The 21801-nt window shown below is 32.6% G+C and overlaps 1 protein-coding gene across 1 annotated transcript in view; it reads left to right on the top strand.

Moving 5' to 3' along the window:
- Positions 1–5753: 5753 nt before the first annotated feature.
- LOC123689066 (titin) overlaps positions 5754–21801 on the top strand; it is a 32515-nt gene continuing 16467 nt past the window's right edge. Inside the window, exons 1-2 of the mRNA XM_045627861.1 lie at positions 5754–8361; positions 8413–8558. Coding sequence (XP_045483817.1) covers positions 5923–8361; positions 8413–8558 — 2585 coding nt within the window. The 5' untranslated portion in view covers positions 5754–5922. The remainder of the gene's footprint in view (positions 8362–8412; positions 8559–21801) is intronic.

Here is a 21801-nt window from a genome sequence, read left to right as displayed (position 1 = left end):
ATTGTCAAGCAGTTCAGTTTTTAATTTTTAATTGTTTCTTGCTTTGATTCTAATATGATCCATTTAGTTCAAGATGAGTCAGTTGATTTTCTTATCGAAATGTATTGCATGTTGTTAATTAAACTAAAAGTACCTTAATGTAATACAGATCCGACCCGAAGAAATTTGGAAAAGGGTCAAAACCACCTGAAATTCAACTTTTCATGACATCGTATGATATATCGTTGAATTCATCGTTAAAAGTAATTTCGAAAAGTGTCATAAAATATGCAGGTCCGTATTGAAAATTATGAGGTTGAGTGTGGCCCAGGGTCTACGAAACGTTGGAAACGAAATCTGATTACGTCAAATTGAGGATAATTTACTGTCGAATAAAAAATTTCTGAAACATTTTTTGATAATATCTGAAATAAAGTGGGAAAAGAAGAAAAATCAAAATGACAGAATTTACTTTTCCTATGATATCTCAATAACCGGCCCTGATAATCTCGATTTGTTTGAACTGCTTGACAATGCTCCTATGAATGCAACTTTTTCTCAATTTGACCGACCTTCTAACTCTTATGGTTTAAAAGTTACCAATACAATCCCATTGAAAAAGTGGCCACCCTGTATAAAAATGTAAATCGTTCAAATGCAAATAGAATAATTATTGAGAACTAGTTAGATACCGCGACTCCATCTCCGTGAAAGACTAACTTTGAATGATGATAACTTTTACTCCATCCATGCAATAAAGCAAATTGCAATGTATCAATCGAAAGAAAATCAGATATTATACAGATATTGAAGAGAACTTTTTTCCTGTTAATTTTCAATTGGACTGACTCATTTTTTGTCATCAAATCACAAAACTGAAAATTGAATACTCAAATGCAATTGATATGTCCATTTTGAGCTCACTTTATTTTTCAATTAAAAAAAAATTTAAATACAGGGTTCAAACTATTTATAGGGGATATCGAAAACCATTTTAAATACAGGCTGGCTTGAATTACAAAAATAAATGTGGCGTTACCTAGACATGAATGTGTTGTTATTAACAGATTTAGATATAAAAGAACTCCAATGGTGCCCGAGATATCTCGAATAAACCAAAAAGAAACTAATGTATAAATTCTTACAAAAGTCACTATTTATTGAAAATGTTAAACTTGTAAGAAAAATATAGAAATTATTTTTTCACTCAAGTTTTCTATCTTTCATTTGTTATAGGAATGCTTACATTATTCTTCCACGAGTTCAAAATTAAAAAACGAGCTATGAAGTGGCGAGTTTTTGAAAGAACGAGTGGTAGAATGAGCCTTCTGGACGAGTACTATATATTATTTTCTCTAATTCATTGCATTTTTATTGAAATCAATGAAATATTTCCATAAATATCATTTAGTGATTTTTGCATTGAAAAATGTTGGTTGGCCGAACTGATTTTTTTAAGGCAAATTGATGAATTGACAGATAAAGCCGTGGCGGAAAGTTCGGAGTACCAACATATAATAATAAAATATAACCATGAAAACTGTGCGTTTCTGATATATTCTCGCACGATTTTGTTCTACAAGATGTGGAAGAATGAACGGAATAACCACAGAATTAGAGAAAAAATTTTTCCAACAACGTGAAAGTTGACATATTATTGAGTTACCATTTATGGGGAATACCAAGGAAAGATAAGGTCAGTGATCTTTACATAGAGGCCCAGAATAACAAGAACCTGTGTTGTTTATTCATAAGATTGTCGTTATTTAAATTTGAAATATAGTTCAGGTTGTACTTGATGACATGCAAAATTAAATATCGCAACACATATCATTCCTAGTAAAACCTGGTGTGACACTTTCTTCCGCTAGGAAATTGAATTTAGGAATATGAAAAAGTAGACAATTTGTTAGGTCTTGAATACACATAGACACATAGCCAAATAAATTGTCCTATACAATCGCTTTACTTTGTATCAAATCCTAAGAGCATCTTAATATTTCCATATAAAATATTTTCGCTGTCAGCGCAGATAACACAAATACTTACTTTGAAGTAAAAAGGCGAGTTTTTTTTAATTAAAAGAGATTTTGTCCAAAGAAATCGAAGCTATCGGTTGTTCAGCGCACATACTTCAAAATATTGCTTCCACTTCCGCCGATATGGTGTCAATATCTGTGCAGTCTATTGGTCTTAAAATTTTCAAATATTTTTCGATATTTTCTGTAAGCGTCGAACGATGAAAATTTTTCATGAGTATGCAGAAACAACTTACAGCAATGCACTTCCTTTTTATAGAATTAGTTGCCTTTCACTACTTCTAGCTATTGAATGCTTGCTGAAGCTATGGGTACCATTGAAAAAAAAATTCGTAGCTGAAAGAAGGGCTTCAAGAGCTATAACCGATTTTTTTGATGACTCTTCAATAGAACTTTGTACTCCATTTCTACACAGTCAAGCATTTCTCATTGACGAATCATTTGAAAGGATGGAAAAATCATTAATTACTCAAACTAAAAATTAATTGAGAATATAATTAGAAAGAGTTGCATGGAAGATTAGTAAATAAATTTTGGGAACCAAACAAGTCAAGTCTATAACAAACTAAAGAATGATGGTACGATGAATACAATGCATTAAGTTAAATTTGACAATGAAGTCAGCGATTTTTCACAACATCCGATATCTCGAATATAGTGGACAATGACAAAATTCGATATATTTTCATGAACGGTTTCGAATGATGTTCCTTAATGAAATGAAGTACAAGGAACTGTTGGCTATTTGAATGAGAATTGTTTTACACTTGAAGATTCCGTTTATGAAGAATTTATGTACCTATTTCAATTCTTTTATTAACGCAGAAATGTCAGATGTGGGGCAAAATGTGCCAGTATATTTTCGCAATGATCATGTGGAACGAATGTTCCATCATCATCAAGTGCAGTAAGCACAGTGGAGAGTATATATAAGACAAAAAATACTTGAAAAAGCCACAAGTCCTGAAACACTATAAATGGCTATAAATGGGCAGAGAAAAATGGCACCGAGGGTCAAGCCTCAAAAAAAAAGGTAACTTCCTACTTGTTTATTGTTGCGACTTTATCTTGTTTTTATTACTATTTGAAATTGTTTTTTTTCTTTATAAATTATTTCAGTTGATATGTCTGATTGGGGAATGTGTTATAATTCAACAACCATGAAAAAAGTTAATAATCCTAGAAACCCCGGATTTTTATTAAATGAATACCTCTCAGATGCGGTTTGAATTTTTGAGTGGTATTTTCACCTATTTCTATGCCACTTGTGACTTGTCCCGGTCGATGTTCCAACATTTATGGCAGCCTTAATGTAGGAATTTCTCAGTAAACTCAAAAGGGAAGGTTAAAAAATCGACATTTTTTTTATTTGTAATTTTGTTGAACGTTTTCAACAAAATTACTTTTTCCCTATAATATTCTGAATTTATCTTCAACTATCTTCATTCACTAACATTCAAGGCTGAAATAAATGAATGCTTTCGTCAAAATTTTAAAGTTAATAAAAAAAAATTAATATTTGGTATGTTGATCGTAATATTTTGACAACAAAATTTTAGTTGTTACTGATATTCAAATTAGGAATCGCAAGATGGTTTGCAAAATTCAAATTTTTCCCATGAAAATCTCTAAGCCTGTTTTAATCAACTGGTTAAATGATATATAATTTACCAAGCCATTGCAATTCATTTCTGATTTGGAAATCCTTCATATGTAGGGATCATATCATTGAAAATGAATATCTCAGGTTGAAGGACATTTATTCCACCAAATTGTTTTCACTTGAAATACATACTGAATTTGAAATATATCCTAATAATAATAATAATATTTATTAAATCCCCTAAATGGTACTGAATGTTCAAAGGAGACTTACGGTGGCTCATAAAATATTCGCAAATTTGTTGGCTGGGACTGATGATCCCGTTGATATGAAATTCAACACGATTTAACGAATCTTTGTATCTTCTAAATCACAATTTGTTGGTGTTAAATTGAGCATTCAAGGACTATATTAGCATTCTTGAAATTATAATATGAATTACTATTGAATAGCTTGATTCCTCGAGAACATAACTGTTCAGATGCCATTCTCATTTATGTTTATCCTTCTTTGTTAGATACGAGGGCGAACAAAAAAATGAAAAATACTGTTTTATTCAGACAGCCTGTGGAGTGATTCATCGACATACGGGATTTTTCACCTACGCTCTCATCTCACCTCATCTTTGCCAAACATTCATTTTTTCAATAAATAGAATATATTAACTTTTAATGAATTTATATCGCTTTATTAGTAGTGTAGTTGAACGAGAAATGAATGTTTCAATCGGAAATCTATTGAAGTTAATTCCAATTGCAAAATATACTTCATAATATTTTTTCATATATTTTGAATGCTTAATCGATTCTGAATCCGAATATGTAAATATAGTGGTAGTTTTATATTTATTTCAAGCAATTCCATTAAAAATCAACCTGATAAATTCAGATTTCATATTCCGAAAGTATATCCATGTGTCTGTGGTTTAATGAATATTTTATTGTCAAATTTTGAAGTTTTTATTCTCCATTTAAAAAAAAAACTAAAATATGAAGCTTTCATTATAATCTTTCTCACTCCTTTTTTTTCTTTAACCATGATAGCGGCTACTATTATAATCGATAATAAAAACTCATAAATTTGACAATCAAATATTTATAGAATCATAGACAACATAGATATAACGACCGTTCATTTAAATTCGTAGTCAAGAGTGTTGTGAAAAAATAAGAGTTGATTTTCTGTGATAACAAGTAGCGCTTAGCTCGTACCATATCACAAACATTTGTTTCCATAATTCGAATTTGGGAACGACATATGGTACAGCTAAGCGCTACATATAATCACAGCAAATCAATTCTAATTGCTCCACAGCACTCTTGACCACGATTTTGAATGAACGCTTGTTATTTTTCGAATATGAAATTTAAATTTAAAACAATTGTTGAGAAATTATCTGTAGACCTTATCATTTTGAAAACCAGTCAAATTTGAAAAAAAAATTATTTTTGAAAAACGATTTGTCCTTAATAACTTTCCATGCCTCAGTTCAATAGTTTTTCCAATAACATATTTGGATAGCCCGTGAAAAATACTATCATATTCATGGGTCACTTTCCAATTCTGCTCGAAGAATAAGCCACAAAATCCAGTGACCCGCCTACGTGAAACACCCTGTACATTTACATACATATTATTTCTTCCTTTAAAAAAGCTACATATATCATCATTTGTTATATACCGGAATTTGAAATGTTAATATGAATGATTAAAAAGGTTCTTCGAAGAATAAACAAATTGCGTGAGTTTTTCATGCAAAACTCAAAAAAATTGTGTTATTTTTCTCGTTAATTCAGTAGATTTGAAGACTATTTAAAATTTCGTAATTTTGTCTACCATCAATCTGAATAAATTGAATATTAATATATAATATAGTGACCACATGTTTATTCGTATCAATTATTATTGGTGCAACTTTCACTCGAAATGTTCAATTGTTAGAAAAAAATGATTGTTGAATAAAAATGATCTTCCTTGAAAACCATAAACATTTTTTTATCCTTGATTTCTCCAAAAAAGACCAAAAGAGAATATAGAAAGCAGCGAATCTCTCGAGAAACAGGCCTCGCAGACTATCCATATTAGTAGATGATCGAGAGTTACGTAGGAGCGTATGAATGACGCAGCACTGGTTAACCTACGGCAAAAAGAGTGGTACTACACCGACAACACCAACCGCTAGACTTCATTTGGTTTCTCTCTGCTTTGTGAAAACAACTACGTTCAAGGTTCTAGATATTTCGTCGAACTACGCGAAAAAGTGAGTGAGTGCTGGATGAAACGTTTCGTTGAAGAACAATAATGACGGTTAATAAATCCACGAAAATGACTAAAAAAAATTCTTCTAAAACTGCGAGTGCAAGTGTTACCTCTCAGCAAACGTCTAAATCAGTGAGTTCAAAAGTATCTTCAGAAGTTCAGCAATTTTCCAAAGGTAATGTTTCCAAATCGTCTTCAGCTTCTAGTATTCAAATTGCTGATGTATCACATTTACCTGTTAATGCAAGTAGTACCACATATACAGTAACTGAAGTGTTACCTGCGGGAGGTGGAGAAAGAATCACAACATATGGTGAAACTGGAGGAGCTACTTCCACAGAATATAGACATTTCATCGAACGCGATAATTCTACCCAAAATTCAAAAATCGAACAAATAGATTCTGTCTTGAATCAGTCAACATCTAATATATCTATAGACTCTGCATCTACTTATACAGTTACTGAACCAAAGGAAGAATACAAGCTCACTTACAACGTGAATGATTCGGGCTGGAATGGCAAATTTGTTATGGAATCAGATTCAAACACAACCTCCAAACGAGGAACAATTAATCGCTCAAGCCAACAAACATCAAGAAGTACATCAACGAACACGAAAAATATCTCGAATACTTCAGGTTTCAACGAAACGTTCACGGTTGACAGGAAGATTCATGGACAAGATACTCATTACAACACTTCCACCGCTCATATCACAGAGAAATCAAATGACAAAGCAAGTGCAATAAGTTCCATGGGTGCATCAAGAGTAGAAACAAGAAAATTGAAAGAAACAGATAAAAAGGGAAGACAAACCACAAATTTGAGTGGCACACAAACGTCAAGTGACAGTCATAGTCTTAATACAACTTACACCAAAATTGATGATTGTGAGAATAGCTTTTCATCAAATGTAAGTCAATATAAAAGAAGTGAACATGTCGACACCGAACAGAAAACGTCTAAAACCAGCCAAACGAAAACAGATCGAAAAATCACTACGAGCACTAGAGGATCAAGTGGTTGGAATGGAAAGTTTATCGTGGATGCACATGATAAATCTGGTACAGATTTGAAGACCAGCACTATTGAAAGAACTTCAAGTGGCAATGATATTCAACAGAGACCAACATCTTCTACTGAAACTTTTATTTTGAGTGAAATAAATGAAAATAATGCTGATACTCGTGCGGGCAGCAGCAATCAAGAAAAAAGATATACAGTCAAGGATATAAAATCGAAAGGTAATAAAAAAGATGAAACAAGTAAATTAATATTAACAGAAATATACGATAATGTTGAAAAATATGGAAACCGTTCGAATATTAGAGACGATATTAGTGTACAATCTGATGCCACCTACACAAAGGAAAGTACTGAAGATCTGAAAAACTCTGAGTTCTATTCAAGGGGATATAAATATTCGGATGATAGGAACATAGACAGAATATCAGTAGATATAAACGAATCCAGAAATACACCAAGAATAGAATCATCGGCAAAGAATATTAGTATCGCAAAAGAAGGTTCTTCAAAAACATTTGATAACACCGAAACTGTAGATTACCGAACAGTCGTGATTCAAAATTCTAAAACAATTTCAGATAATTCATCTGAATCTCAAAAGCATCATAATAAAAAATTGGTAGAAAGATCTGAACCGCCTAGAAAAAAGACATTACATACTAGAAAGAACACAGATAATTCTTATAAAAGGAGGGAAGGGAGTATAAGCCCTAGACGGAATTCAACAAAATCGAATATACAAGAATCGACAACAAACGAGGAAAACACAATAATTTACAAGAACTATTCTGATGTCGCAGATTCAAGTGATTATATCAGAACAACGACTGAAGATTCAACGTTCATCGTTGATAGAAAATATACAACCAATGATTCGGAAATAAGAGATAACATAAGAGAATCACAACATTCGACTTCAAGTTGGTCAGAAAGACCTACACTTCCACAAAATACCAACTTTTCTACATCTGATAGCAATGTAATTACGAAAAATTATAAAACTAAGAGTGATATTTCGGATATCGAGATTTCACAATTTGATACTTTAACTAGCATCACAGAGAACATAATCGAACAAGAAATCACGAAAGATATTGTTCAATTCGAAAATGAAATTCATAAACTCGAAAATAGATTGAACGAAAGATCTATCCTAGACAGAGGTGTGGTTGATTCCACGAAACAACCTAGAGGTGATGAACCAATAACAATAATTGATGCAGTAGAGCACGTAGATATAAGAGTAAGTGATATAATCAGTCGAAACGAAGAAAAAGTAATTGTTGAAGTTGAGAAAGACATTATATTGAAAACTCACTCTGGATCGAACTCTTTCGTCGATACAACAGTTTTGGACCTAAGCGAAAGTAGAATTGAAAATATTGATAAACGACACACCGTAGACGAATACGATACGATCTTCAAAGAGAATATTACAAGCATCAAAGATATTGTAAGAAATACTTAATATTTAAATCTCAGTTCTAATTCTTATGTTTTTCAGAACGAAGAAGAAAATATTACCAATATAAAGAAGGTAGTGAACAATACAGTTATCAATATCGAAAAAACTGTCAGAGAAACATTACCAGATGTTAAATATATACCCCCCAAAAAGGAGGCTTGCATCTGTGAGCTCTGTACTTGTGGGTAAGTTATATAAATAATAATAATTATAGATACACCTCTATGTATTTTTTTATGTATACCGGGTGATCAATCATAATTTTGTGCGGAAAATTTGCATGTTGGGTTCTGAAAAAATGATCTTTCTCCTTTCAATGTTTCGATAACTGGCATTTCACGAATTGTAATCAATTATTCGTAATTGAAAATTTCATTGGTTTATGGAATTCTTAACAATCCCAATGAACAATCCATTACACATCAGGAAATTTCAAATTTAGTCATCGAAACATCGAATTTTAGCTCACGAAATTTAGTACATAGTCGCAGACTACTCAAAACAGAAATTGCGGTTTTTTTCATTCGAAGTTCTTCCTCGATATCTCTTAATGTATTCATTTTACAATAAGACAATAAGTATTTCTGTTAATATTGTTAATTTAACTAATAAAGAATGTTACGCGTTACTTCATGAGCACACACAAAACTATTGTATTTTTGTCCATCCTGTACCAATTGGAATCAACATGTGATACATTTTTGGAATCCGCTCAGCTAGAGTAATCGGAATATTGAGACAAAATGGGGGTGTTCCATTTGAAAAAAATGATGGTGACTCATTACTCGAAAGTAATTCACCCTGTATATTAGATTATTATTTTAAAATACGGTAAATTAAAATAAAAAATCGACGTGTGTCAGGATTATTTCTTAAAATGGTCTGTTTAGCTGAAAATCAATTTGTTCCACACTTTACGGACACAGTGTTTATGAATTTGCAATAAATAGTTCTAATAAAACAATAAAATCTGCAGAATCGAAAATGTAAAAGTATTTTTTCGAAAAAAACTTTCTCTGCATATTCGAAAAAATGTGAGTACTATAAAACAATAATATCTGCAGAATCGAAAATCTAAAAGGTTTTTTTGGAAAAAACTTTCTCTGAAAAAATATTCGAAAAAATGTGAATACTAGTCGTCACCATTTTTTTATATGATTCCCATTAACTCATGAACCGTTGAGTTTTTACCCATATATTAGGTGTGCGATTCGAAATAAGGAAGTAGTAGTTTGTTTCCGCTATAACCGGAAGTTGTAGAGATTGAAAATGTTTTAGAGAAAAAGAAAATTGTCTCAAACCCCAACAGCACAAAATTATGATTACCTTTCCATCGCTGTGAATCACCCTGTACATATATTTATTTACGAATATATTTTATATACAGAGTTCAACAAATGCACATGAAAATTTTTATGGAGTAAAATCTTGCCTGAATTTGAAGGAGGTCTTCCATGTAAAAAAAACTCTTAGGCCTTTCCTTGAAAAATTGCACGCTTCCAAAAAAAAATGTTTTGCTATAGAAGTTGATGAATGGCGTTTCGTGATCGTGCTGAAAACAAAACAAAATGAAAATATGGCAGCCACCTACTTTTTTTGCGATTCTATTTACCGTTTATGTACCGTGTTGAATTCAATATTTTTATTAAAAAACTATTTCTTTAATGGGACACAATACAAGACTTGGAACATTTTTGCAATGAATCGTTATTTTGAACACCTATTTTAAATTGAGAAATTTTGTTCCGTTGGAAACTTCTAGTAAAGATGCAATAAGGGATGCATGTTTCTCCTATTTGAGAAATCACAAAAAACTTAAGAAATGTTCATTCGTATAAATGCCCATAGAATGCTATTTTAGCAACTCTTCAGCAATTTCAACAAAAAATTAAAAATTATTTTTTCCTTATTTCTGGAAACCTATAAATTTTCGAGGAGAGGCATAAGAGCTTTTTTTCACATGAAAGACCGACACAGTAAAAACTTTCGCACTTATTTTGAAAAAGCTAGTTCTTACATATTATTATTAATATTATACCTATATACGTAATGGTATAGAGTGTTCTTAAATTGAAGGTAGAAACAAAAATGACAGATTCCGCCGATCAAAATGTAGAATTAATTGATTATGGCGAATTTACGATTAAACTTTCCCTCCAAATTACGAAATTATCTGTTATAGTAAAAATACTGACGAATTTGACAATTTTGTTAATTCTTATAACAAATAAGAGCCAATCCTCGAATATACTCAATGCCTGCTCAATTGAATAAATCGGAATCATGAATGATTCATATTAAGTCTGACCGACATAAAACAAGTAGTTGAAAACATTGAGATGACATCATCGCTCAGAATGTTATTTGCCAATTTAGGAATTAAATGTTAAAAGTCGTTTGTTTCTTATGGGTATAACCTGTTTTCGACTTGGCTAGCAACCATGAGTCTCTCATACGACACAGTTATTTCTCTTTCTACCCACCAGCGTATTACAATACAATGTCACATTGTGGTTTGATTTTACCAGTGAATATTATTGAAATTGAAGTGACTGAATTCGAATTTACCGAATAAAAACATAATATTTGATACAACAAAAAAAAATTTTGTTCTAAATAATTATACCATCAAGGAATTTATTAAAATGCATATTACATTTCATTTAAATGTACTATTAGGTACCTACATTGATGAAATGCAACGGTAAAACAAAGAAAAAAATTAAAATGTTGAAATCTTGCCACAATTTTCGCCGAATGCATCGCTGTATATTTTCATCCAAATGTATGTACTTTTCGAATTTTGAGCAGGGAATGGTCTCAAATTGAAAGGTTCGATTAACTAATGACAAATCCATCCTCAAATTCGATTCTATCTATCTGCCTAATAACTACTTAACGGATTAACGGAAGGACCTTTACTCTGCCTTTGAAAACTGCAAATTCTATCAAGATAAAAATTTGCATTTGGATATCAAATGAATTGAATCCCTGCTCAGCCTTTTGGGGATTTCACTACTTTTCAGGATGAGTGAAGCAAATTTAAACTTTTCACTGATTACCGTCCTTCTACCTTCTACCCCATGCAAGAATTAAAAATACGTTTTTACGTCTTCATTTTTAATTTTAGAAAAATCGTTTTTCAGCCATTGACAAGACTTTTTGACAATATTTTATGTGAAAATTCATGAAAAAATAAATGTTTGTTCGAAAAATGTTATCATGCATATATTTATTCTTGAAAAATTCATCTCATTTTTTTTTCCATTCCAAAACTTTAATAAATAAGGACTTTCCGTAAGGACTTACTGTTTGAGATTGATAATAGGGATAAAACCTCATATAAATCGATATTTTTAAGCGTAAAATGAAGCATTTATTAATTTTCAAACTGATCGCTGAAACGCTATAGACCCCTCTTAAGTGCATCGTTCATTTATAAGCCAATTGCACCCTTGAAAACACAGAACTGTATAGAATAAATTCTGTTCAAAACTACGAATTATTGTTTTCCTACTAGCGTTTCGAAAGTATTACTTTCCACACGCACTAACGTTTGGAAAATGGTACTTCACGCATATGCATGCGGAAAGTTAATAGCAAGGGTATTTTCCGCACGCAATTGAAGAGTTGCTTCCATTATAAAATTTTGGCATGTGTATATGTGTCAAACATAAAATTCAAACGTTTCTCTATGCGGCTGAGCGCACTAAAATATAATTTCTTATAAGACGAAAACTCTCCGCGAAAGTGTTTCATTTAAGCTAGTAGGAAAAATATTGTTCCTAACTCATGTGGAAAGTGCCTTTTCCACACTCGACAGCTTGACCGAACGACGTGGAGCGGAATGCAATCTCTTGCGGAAAAGTATCACTTTCCACACTTGTTAGGAAAATAACTATATTCTACATCTACTGAGAAAATTTGCACTAGGTTGGATGTATTGTCACGAAAAATTTCTTTCTATGACAGGAAAAACAAAATTTTTGAACTTTTCAAAAATGTCACACAGAACTTTCGATACACATCAACTTAATTCACTTGAGACAGGGACCACTCAATATTCACAACATCCAACTGACTGATTTGCAAGAGTATCTATTTCGGTTAATAGTTATTTCTTCAGAACTAACTGAACAACTAACAAAAAACAACTAACTCTTCAGAAACAAATCATATTTGTTTCGTTTAAACTGAAGGTGAAAAGTTACTTCATTACATAAAAACCAAGATAATTTGTTTTAACAATAAATTCTTATTCTGACGAAAATAGCTCTCGCCGAACGAGAATTGTGCGTACTTCAATATTGAAAGTAAACTTTATGTCTCAATAATGTTAAAGAATGCAGGAAAAGTAAATATTTGCTATTCATTAGTAATACTGATATACCTAGGTATAGATCTGCGTCACAATTTCCTTTCTTGTAAAAACACTAATTTTGCTCAGTTTCAGTGGCGGCTCGTGAGCTTTCATTCAGAGGAGGCCGAACTGTACTTCCGGTCAGCCACTCGCATTTATTGTACAATTGGACGCAGAACGAACGATTATGCCTGGAATTGACAATTAAATTTTGCATAGCAGGCTGAGGTGTTTTTATAGTTTTGGTAATGAAAATTTTGTCATCGTAAGGCATTTGGCTGAACTTTTTAATCAAAATAAAATCTACAATATCTTCAGTAACTCTGAGTTCCCTACTGACACTATCATTTTCATTTCTAGTTTCCGACGTTTCCGTTTCCATTTTTCTCGATAAAATATATCTGAATAGCCAGCCAATATCCTTATTTACCTACAAACTTTGCCGAACAATCCTAACACAAAACCACAAACAACACGCCGAAAGGAATAAAAAGTCCTAACCTAACTTTAGCTTTCCCTAATTCTAGCGCTAATAAACAGAAACAGCTGACCCATCGTTAATCGCCGTGGATCATGTTCGGGCGCTTTCGGTCAACGGAGACAGGGCCTCCGGCACGTGATACCCAGCTCGAATTTAGAGTGGCTGGAGCTTCGTATCGGGAGAAATTTGAAATTCTACGTTCAAGACAAACGCGACTAGAGAGGAATTGGGCCTCCGCGACCCGCGTCTGGAGTCTGCTGTATTCTTTAGCGCTTCGCATGCCTGTAGTACGATGCAGCGATGGGCAATCTTCTCAGTTTTGAAGTCTGTTGCGGAGAATTTATAAATATGATGAAATATTGGGGTAAAAAGTATCCAAAAATTTGAATATTATATTGATTTAGGTTAACATAATATAGTTGGACTTGAACTAAGAATTATAATGCGGTAAAATTTGGGGAGGCCCGGCCTCCTCTGCCTCCTCTGAGCGGCCGCCACTGCTCAGTTTGATACAAATAAGAAATAAGCGATCCTAGGCGAATATTCAGATATTTCCATTCAATATTCGGAAAAAATTCATATTGGAGCCTAAATGATCTTCATTAAGAGGCTTATTCAAGTTTGAATCAGAGTATTCTCCATCAGCGAAAAATTCGCAAAAAGAAAAATATGATTTTACGTATGATGAGCATTTAATGCAAATTAGTGTTCAAAGAATGATTTTGTATTTCATTGATTATTTTCCAATCACTTTGAATTATATCGGGTGTTCAAAAGCTCGTAAGGTAACATAGACTTCGTAACGTTAATTTACATACATATGTTGACGTTTATTTTATTTTTTGTTTGTTTTGAATTAAAATAATGAGTAGAGCTAAGACCTGAAATGGAAAGAGTATTCTGCATTGAACGCAGAAGACACGAAAACTTTTCGGGAATTCAAAAAAGAAGAAACGTACAATTATCTCGAACGGTTTTCAAGATATGATCTTTAATTTGAATCATTACCTAAAACCATTAAATTTTTCGAAAAAAGTAACCACATTAGGAAGTACCACAGATAAATTATGACAAGTGGGGTATTTCTAAATTATAATTTCATGTAGATTATGAGTTTTATTTAAAAAAAAGCATTCCTATTCAAAAAACAAGGTGGTATGTATCGTGTTTCACCACTTTCGAACCAGAATGTAGAGTCAAAAATGATTTGAGCTTATGCGCTGTGTGCTGTCGATTCCGCCAAAATTTGAATCATTCTCAAAATAAACATGAGTTATCGACCAATCAAGCACTATTGACTCACCCTGTAGATAGCGATGAAGCGTCAGATCAAGATATTAATACAGTTGATTGGGCTGCAATATTCACAGATCTTTATCCAATTTCTAACACATTTAGAAAATATTTCAGGATATGAGAATATTTTAATTCAGTGCATAAATTAGACACGAGTGGATTCTATGAATTGAAAATGCCTTAATTGAAATAATCAAATTGATTCTACCCATGACACGACACATGATGTAATTCAAATAGTTAACTGATGAAATTTTCATGTGAAAAATTTTAAAATAGTGTGTAGTTGTTTCATGCAAAAGCCAATAGCATGAATATAATATTTAAAAACATATATACATTGTGTATATGAATTGTTGCGAAAAATATTAAGGGGGTAATTCCTTGTCAAAGAATAGGGTAGGTCTTTCATATGAACTTACTCTTTTTGAGTCTCTCCTGCTTAGTTACAGACCCTAAAGATGGCACCCGAAAAGCAGTTTTAATTTCTTTCATAAAATAACAAAAACCGACAACAATAAAAATGAACAAACAATTTATGCGAACGAGAAGGCTTTAAAATTTTTTTTTGACAGTGTTCCTCTATGATTGCAATGGGAAGAAAAAGCCACCCCTAAACCTTGTCACGCAAAAAACTTTTTTCATATTCATATTATACAATAAAAACCTTTATTTTGGATAGCTTGATCCATTCTCAACAGAAACTATATCCAAAATTGATTTTTCGATATATGCGTGAAGTGATCAGACGTCCAACCTCAAACGAGACTGTCCCTTTTGTTGATTACTTGTCCCGGTGTCACGATATTGAGCTCCGGGACGCAAAATGGTCTCGCTGGAAATCAAAAATAATCAACAACTTTGAACGAGTCCCTGAATACAAATTCAACCAAGGAATTCAAAATTGAACGAGTGTTAGAATGAGCCTTCTGTATGAGAAGTATAAATTATTTGCTTCAATTCAATGAATTGAATAATTTCATAAATATCGTTTAGTGATTTTTGTATAAGAAAATGGTGATTCGCAGAATTGTTTTCTGCATCACAAATTTGACAAAAAATAGATGAATCCGTGGCAGGAGAGTTTCTAGAATACCATATAATAATGAAATATAACCATGAAATATGTGTGGAACTGAATTTTCCCGCACGATTTTGGTTGGGCAAAAAGAATTACGTCATATTAATGATGAATTTATTGCTTTGATGCCAAACACTTCAAAAAAAATCATATTATATAATTTTTGATATTTCATAATTTTTTATTCTTATATCATTGCATTTTCTATATATTTTATATTGATTATTGTACATGAATAGAAATCGCTTCATCCTTGCATTCGAACCTCTGAAGTATGTGAAAAATCTTTGATCAGTCTGTCCAGATTTGTTTTGCGCTTCGGGTCCCCAATTGTCTTAATCCCCCACTGTGTATAATACAACTAAATCTTCGCCTATAATAAACAAAAAACGTTATGATTAAATTTCGTAAAACTGAACTGAAAGTATCCTAGAGATCAATTGCCTTGAGATCATAGAAATATATTTATTACATTGTCATCAACCACTTGACGTCTATCCAGTTGGTTTGTGAACATTGCCTTTCTAAGTGAAATTTTTGGATGGTATTTAATGAGTATAAATTCTTTAAGTGTCTCAGTTCTTCTCCGACAAAATTCGTTACGTACTAAAATTTGAGTTGTGTAATGAATTTCATTAGGTAACGCAAATGGATCAAAATCAGTGGTCAAATAGCTCAAATTAAAGTATCCATAGATTAATGATATATTCGTAAGAATAAAATGATTTCAATATTTCGAATAGTGTTTTTTTCTTTCCTTCCAAATCAATACAAGATTATTTTTTTCTCGATCAAAAATATCCTTATAAATAAACTCTGTTGGCAAGTCAAGCTGCCGATGTTCAGATTTCTACCTTTATAAACAGTCTTCTAAAACAATATGTGTGTATAAATGATTTCGGAATCTTCAAAGTACGTCGTTATTAAAATTAAAATCGGTATTTTTTGTGTTGTCAAGTACCTATGTGTCCAAGATGAGATGTTTTTCGCCTTTCTCTAGATGTTTTTTATCCATCAATACGTCTTTGGAATTCTTCATCACTGATCTAAACAGTACACTGAATTCTTAGCATACAGCAAAAAATCCAGATTCCTGGTTTCTGGGGTTTATGGTCTACGCAATACATTATTAACTTTCAGCGTTCATGCTGCCCACATATATCTAGTGCCGTACCTACAACATGATGATATAAAAACGTAGCATTTGACCATGCGGTGGCAAAGACTACCAAATACTTTATTACAACGACATGGGTCTTACCGAGTGTTCGAGTTTAAGATTTAATCTGCGAATGCGAAGAATAGTTAAACAAGTTTATAAAATTTTTCTGAGGTTAGTAATTATTTTCAAACAAGGGACAAAATAAATGAAAATTGTCATATGACCATGGCTCCGCAAATAAGCCGTTCTGGAGATAAGAGCGCTTTTCGAAATGTTACTAGGTATAGTTTATTCAAAGTCACTTGAACTATTCCATAAAAACTCTTGGCCATAGATGTCCCTTTGAAGTGGATACCGCGATCTGCAAAATACCGGGGTTTATCTGAAAGTATTGTTAGGCAATAAATTCACTGGGCCCAAAGGAATTTCTGGAAACTTGGTCGAACCTTGTATAATTGAAATATTCATCTTCCTCCAAGTGACTTTGGATATACTATACTAGCGCAACCAAATACGATAAATTACAGAAGATATTCTAGTGTTATACAGAAGATATCCATTTCGTCGAATGAAGGAATTACGTTCCTTTCGAAAAGACCTGGTTGTATTCGGATCGTTTGACAGGATAGTTCAATCCGATTTTGCAACTCTTCAATGTTATTCACTGGCGTTGCATACACAAAACTTTTCAAATAACAAAAGTCCAAAGAATTCGAATCGACTGCAAAATACTCAATTAAAATACGTAAATGTCATCAAATGTTTGATGCCAGTGTGGTTTTTTTTGTAACGAACCGACTGAAAAATATTCTAATTGTTAGTTCAGTCAACGAAACATCTGAAAGATGAATATAAATCGAATATAGTATTTGGTTGCGCTAATTTGAAGAGCACAATCACTCCAAAACGGCTTATTTGTGGACCCAAGTTTATGTGAAATTTATCATTTGTAATCAGCTCTCAAAATATTGAAACATTTTTTTTTTGAAACCCGGCATTTAATCACTCGGCTCTGAAATGGATTGAAATTTTAATCACGAGGAAAAACGAAGAAAAATAAAACAAAGTTATTGTATCAATGATGAATCTACTAGTGATTTTTCATGTTTTCTATCGAATATATTATTATAATATTATAAATCGTTCAGAGCTGAACTCTAGAATGATTTTCATGAATGTTTTTCTGAATATTTAGAATTTTAACTTTGTGATGAAATGATGGGCGGTTCTTGTCATCAACGAAGCAGACAGTTGATATGAAAATGAAAGTGAATAATTGTGTTGACATCACACGAAAGATGGGCGTGCCTTGAGTGTTCCAGAATATGTTATTTTCATTATTGATATCAATAGGTTATCAAAAGCCAACAATTCAGTGAGACGCTCATTAAATATGTTTACTGCTGATATGATGCCTATATGTATTTCAACTATGCTGAAGAATCCTATAATTTAGTGGAAAATAGGTTGTTACAATCTGATCGCGAATATTGTTAACAGCCAATGATTTTTTTTTCACACTGAAAAATCTACATTAAGTAACGATTTAAATTAGTATTTTCAATAACGAAGTCTAGGATAATAATGTACTTGTCATTATACTCAATGACAATTTCGAAAAAGGCCCTCTATCCTGAATATACCTAGAGATAGACTACGCACTGAAGCGCGTGCGTTTCCATTACAATATAATCATTAATGAGTATGATATCGGCATACATATTCCGTGTTGTAAGCGTACATAACATATGTGCTTGGCTACTTAGGCCATCTACACAGCTAACATTTCATCAACAATAAGAATCTTATCAAATTCATTAACCACCACCAGACATGCACAACATTCATGACCTAGCCAGTATTCGAACCCGGTACCTTCGGCACCACAGTCAATTCTTCAGTCCACTGTACTACCGAGGCAGCCATATTAATTATATTAATTTTTTTTTCAAATTTGATCACTTTCCCCATTTACGCGCATAAAAAAGAAAACTATCACAGATCGTCTCGAGCTGCAACCTGCGAATGATAAAGATGAAACGATGCCTCTCAGGGTAGCTATTTCGTGATTTGCTGACTCTACGATAAATTGAGCCAACAATAGCTTGATCTTAACCGTTCCACATTTTATTTCTTCAAAAATGCATTCAGCATGCACGTTAATGAAATGACTGAAATTAAAAAAAAAATTTTTTTCAACAACAATATTATCTTGTAATTTTTATGTGAAACAGGATAATATAAAGCATTGAATAAAAAACGAATGTAATATTTATTATTATCTAGATAACATTCCAATGAAAAAATTTGAACGAATTCGTTCTATTTGTGATAACTCGTCATACATAGATATGCGGCTAGGTCCGGAAGAATGTAAGGCCCGGTGCACACATCCGATTTTTGCAGTTACGACACCGTTGCTGTGTCGTACTTGCGGCCTGTGGTACAAAGAATCAAATGGGAGCATGCACACTACCGGCCGTGCAGTTGCGACGTCGTAACTGCCAGCCTACGGTCGTTTTTTGGTAGCATGTCCCTCTAGGCCGCAACTGTGCCGCAGTCGTACATGCGATCTCTCAGTACTCTATTCCAAATTGGCCTGCGCACACATACGACGTTTGTCGTGAGTTCGCACAATGGCAGAGAGGGAATTGGATATTGAGCTCTTCATTGAAGTGAATTGATCCGGCTCCGCAACCACGACGGTGTCGTATGTAGTGTGCATTGAATAGGTACGACACCGCAACGGGTGTCGTAACTGCAAAAGTCGGATGTGTGCACCGGGCCTAAACGGGCGAAGTCGGTGGCTAGAAAAGTCAATAAAGAGGGCGCTTTCCACTTCGCCTTCATCTACTTTGAGATGTGCATATTTTATCTGCAGATTTGGTAGGTGATGGGGAATTGGAATTGAAAAAGCGTATTTTCAAAAAGTTGCATAGATAAATCATACCCGATGTTTCAGGGCCCCCGCAAGGGACATCAACGACCGCGTGCGGAACATATTTTGGCGCCCCTCAAAGGGGGGAGGTGGAGAAAAGCACTGCTGGATAATCGGAAATTTTTTTTTAAGTTTTTGTTAAGAATTTAGTGTAGAATGGTTGAAAATCTATCAGCAACCTTCATTGCCTTAAGAACTTTATGGTGTTAGTTGTAACATAATACATTTCAAATGTGTTTCAAAACTTAAGCTGTATTCTTCTATAAATTATTCATAAAAGCATGAACATGTAATTAGGACCAATCCATAAATTGAATGGATGTTTTTTTAGATTTGGGTGCTGCAAATTCTTTTATATTATCAATCAATCAATTTTATCGAGTATCTCCTGCTCTATATGTAAGATTGCCAATCCAGAAAATCTTTCATATGACATGGTAGACTTCGAATAGTTTTTAATTATTTTTAATTTAGTGAATGATCTCTCACCAGAAGCAACAGACACAGGTAAAGTGTGAAGTATTCTTAAGGCAATACTAAGATTCGGTAGAGAAGAAGTTAGATTATTTTCAAAAATATATTGTAGAATTTCAAGAGGATTTTCGCTTCAGATAATGAAAACAATCTTAGGCCTTTTATCTCGTTGAATAAATCATTTTCTTTCACGTCAGCTTCTTTTTTTTTCCTGATAAAAAGTTAGATTATTTTCAAAAATATATTGTAGAATTTCAAGAGGATTTTCGCTTCAGATAATGAAAACAATCTTAGGCCTTTTATCTCGTTGAATAAATCATTTTCTTTCACGTCAGCTTCTTTTTTTTTCCTGATCAGTTAGCTTTTGTTTTGAATAGCATGACAGCATTTTAATAGATATTTGTCATTTAATTTAAGAATATCACAAATAAAACAAAAAACGTTATCGTAATCAGATATCATATCAAACCTACTATTTAAGGAACTTAGTGTTTGATCAATTGTTTTCAAAAAGAAATTTATTTCAAAAGCGATTTTTGGATCTTGAGGTGCCTCATCCGTATGTTCATAATCGAACAATTTTGGTTTATACTTTCGTCTTACAGTATATAATGGAGAAGAACCTTGATCTATCCAAAGAGCAGCCTTTAGTTTTCCAGCTTCCGCAAGTTTTTCCTCGAGAACATTATCATCCCTATAATTTTTGAAATGATCAACTAAATTCTTCAAATAGTTTTGGCACACTTTAATGTCAATCGCTACACTTTGCATCATTTTGCTTACAATATTAATCTGGAATGAAACATCATAAGAAATTATTATACTTCAAATAAATTTAAAAGAATAAATTTTTAATGAAAGAACTTGCTTTATTTCTAGTTTTTATGTTAAAAGTATCATTTTCTGCTATTTCTAAAAGGCTATCACATATTTGAATAAAATGAAACTTTAGCATCAATTCTAATTGACTATCTAGTATCACTCAGGGGTTTTAGATGTAACTGAGGATCATGCTTCTTTATAACATTCCAATCTTTTCGTGGATGAAGAGAAATATATATATAAAGTTCTTGTACAATATCAAAAGAGTCCAGTGTTTCATTTGAAACATTAGCAGCATCATTTTCAGTTAAATTTAAGCTGTGTGCAGCACATAGCGCCAAAAATGTCCTAGGATTAGCATCGAGTATGCGTTTTTGTAAATCAATATGTTTTTCGCGCATATTTGCCCCATTATCAGACCCTTGACCTCTCATGATTTTAATATCTAAACTTAATTTTATTTTGTATCTGGTAGCCTAAATAATGGGTCATTCTTAAAGAATTTTTTTGTGAGTTTTGCAGTCGACTAATGTCGATCACAGGATCAAAAGACGAAATCATCTAAGACAGTTTCGAAAAAGTTCCCATTATCATATTCGAAAAGTATTTTAGAAGAACCTTGAAAATGTACTTACCATTTCATAAACTCTAATTTAATTACAACAAAAAACAGTTGAGCAAAACACAATACACAAAATATAAATCTTCTCAATTTTTAATTATCTATGTTTTTAAATTCTTGACCCTTAAACGTTGCGAAATAAAATCTATTATATGGATTACGCCGCCTCTCGCTGTTATAGCGCAGCAAGCA

This window comes from Harmonia axyridis, chromosome 1 (genome assembly GCF_914767665.1).
Source record: "Harmonia axyridis chromosome 1, icHarAxyr1.1, whole genome shotgun sequence".
Lineage (NCBI taxonomy): Eukaryota > Metazoa > Arthropoda > Insecta > Coleoptera > Coccinellidae > Harmonia > Harmonia axyridis.
The sequence above is the reverse complement of the archived record's forward strand: the minus strand, read 5'-3'. Positions and strand labels throughout refer to the sequence as shown.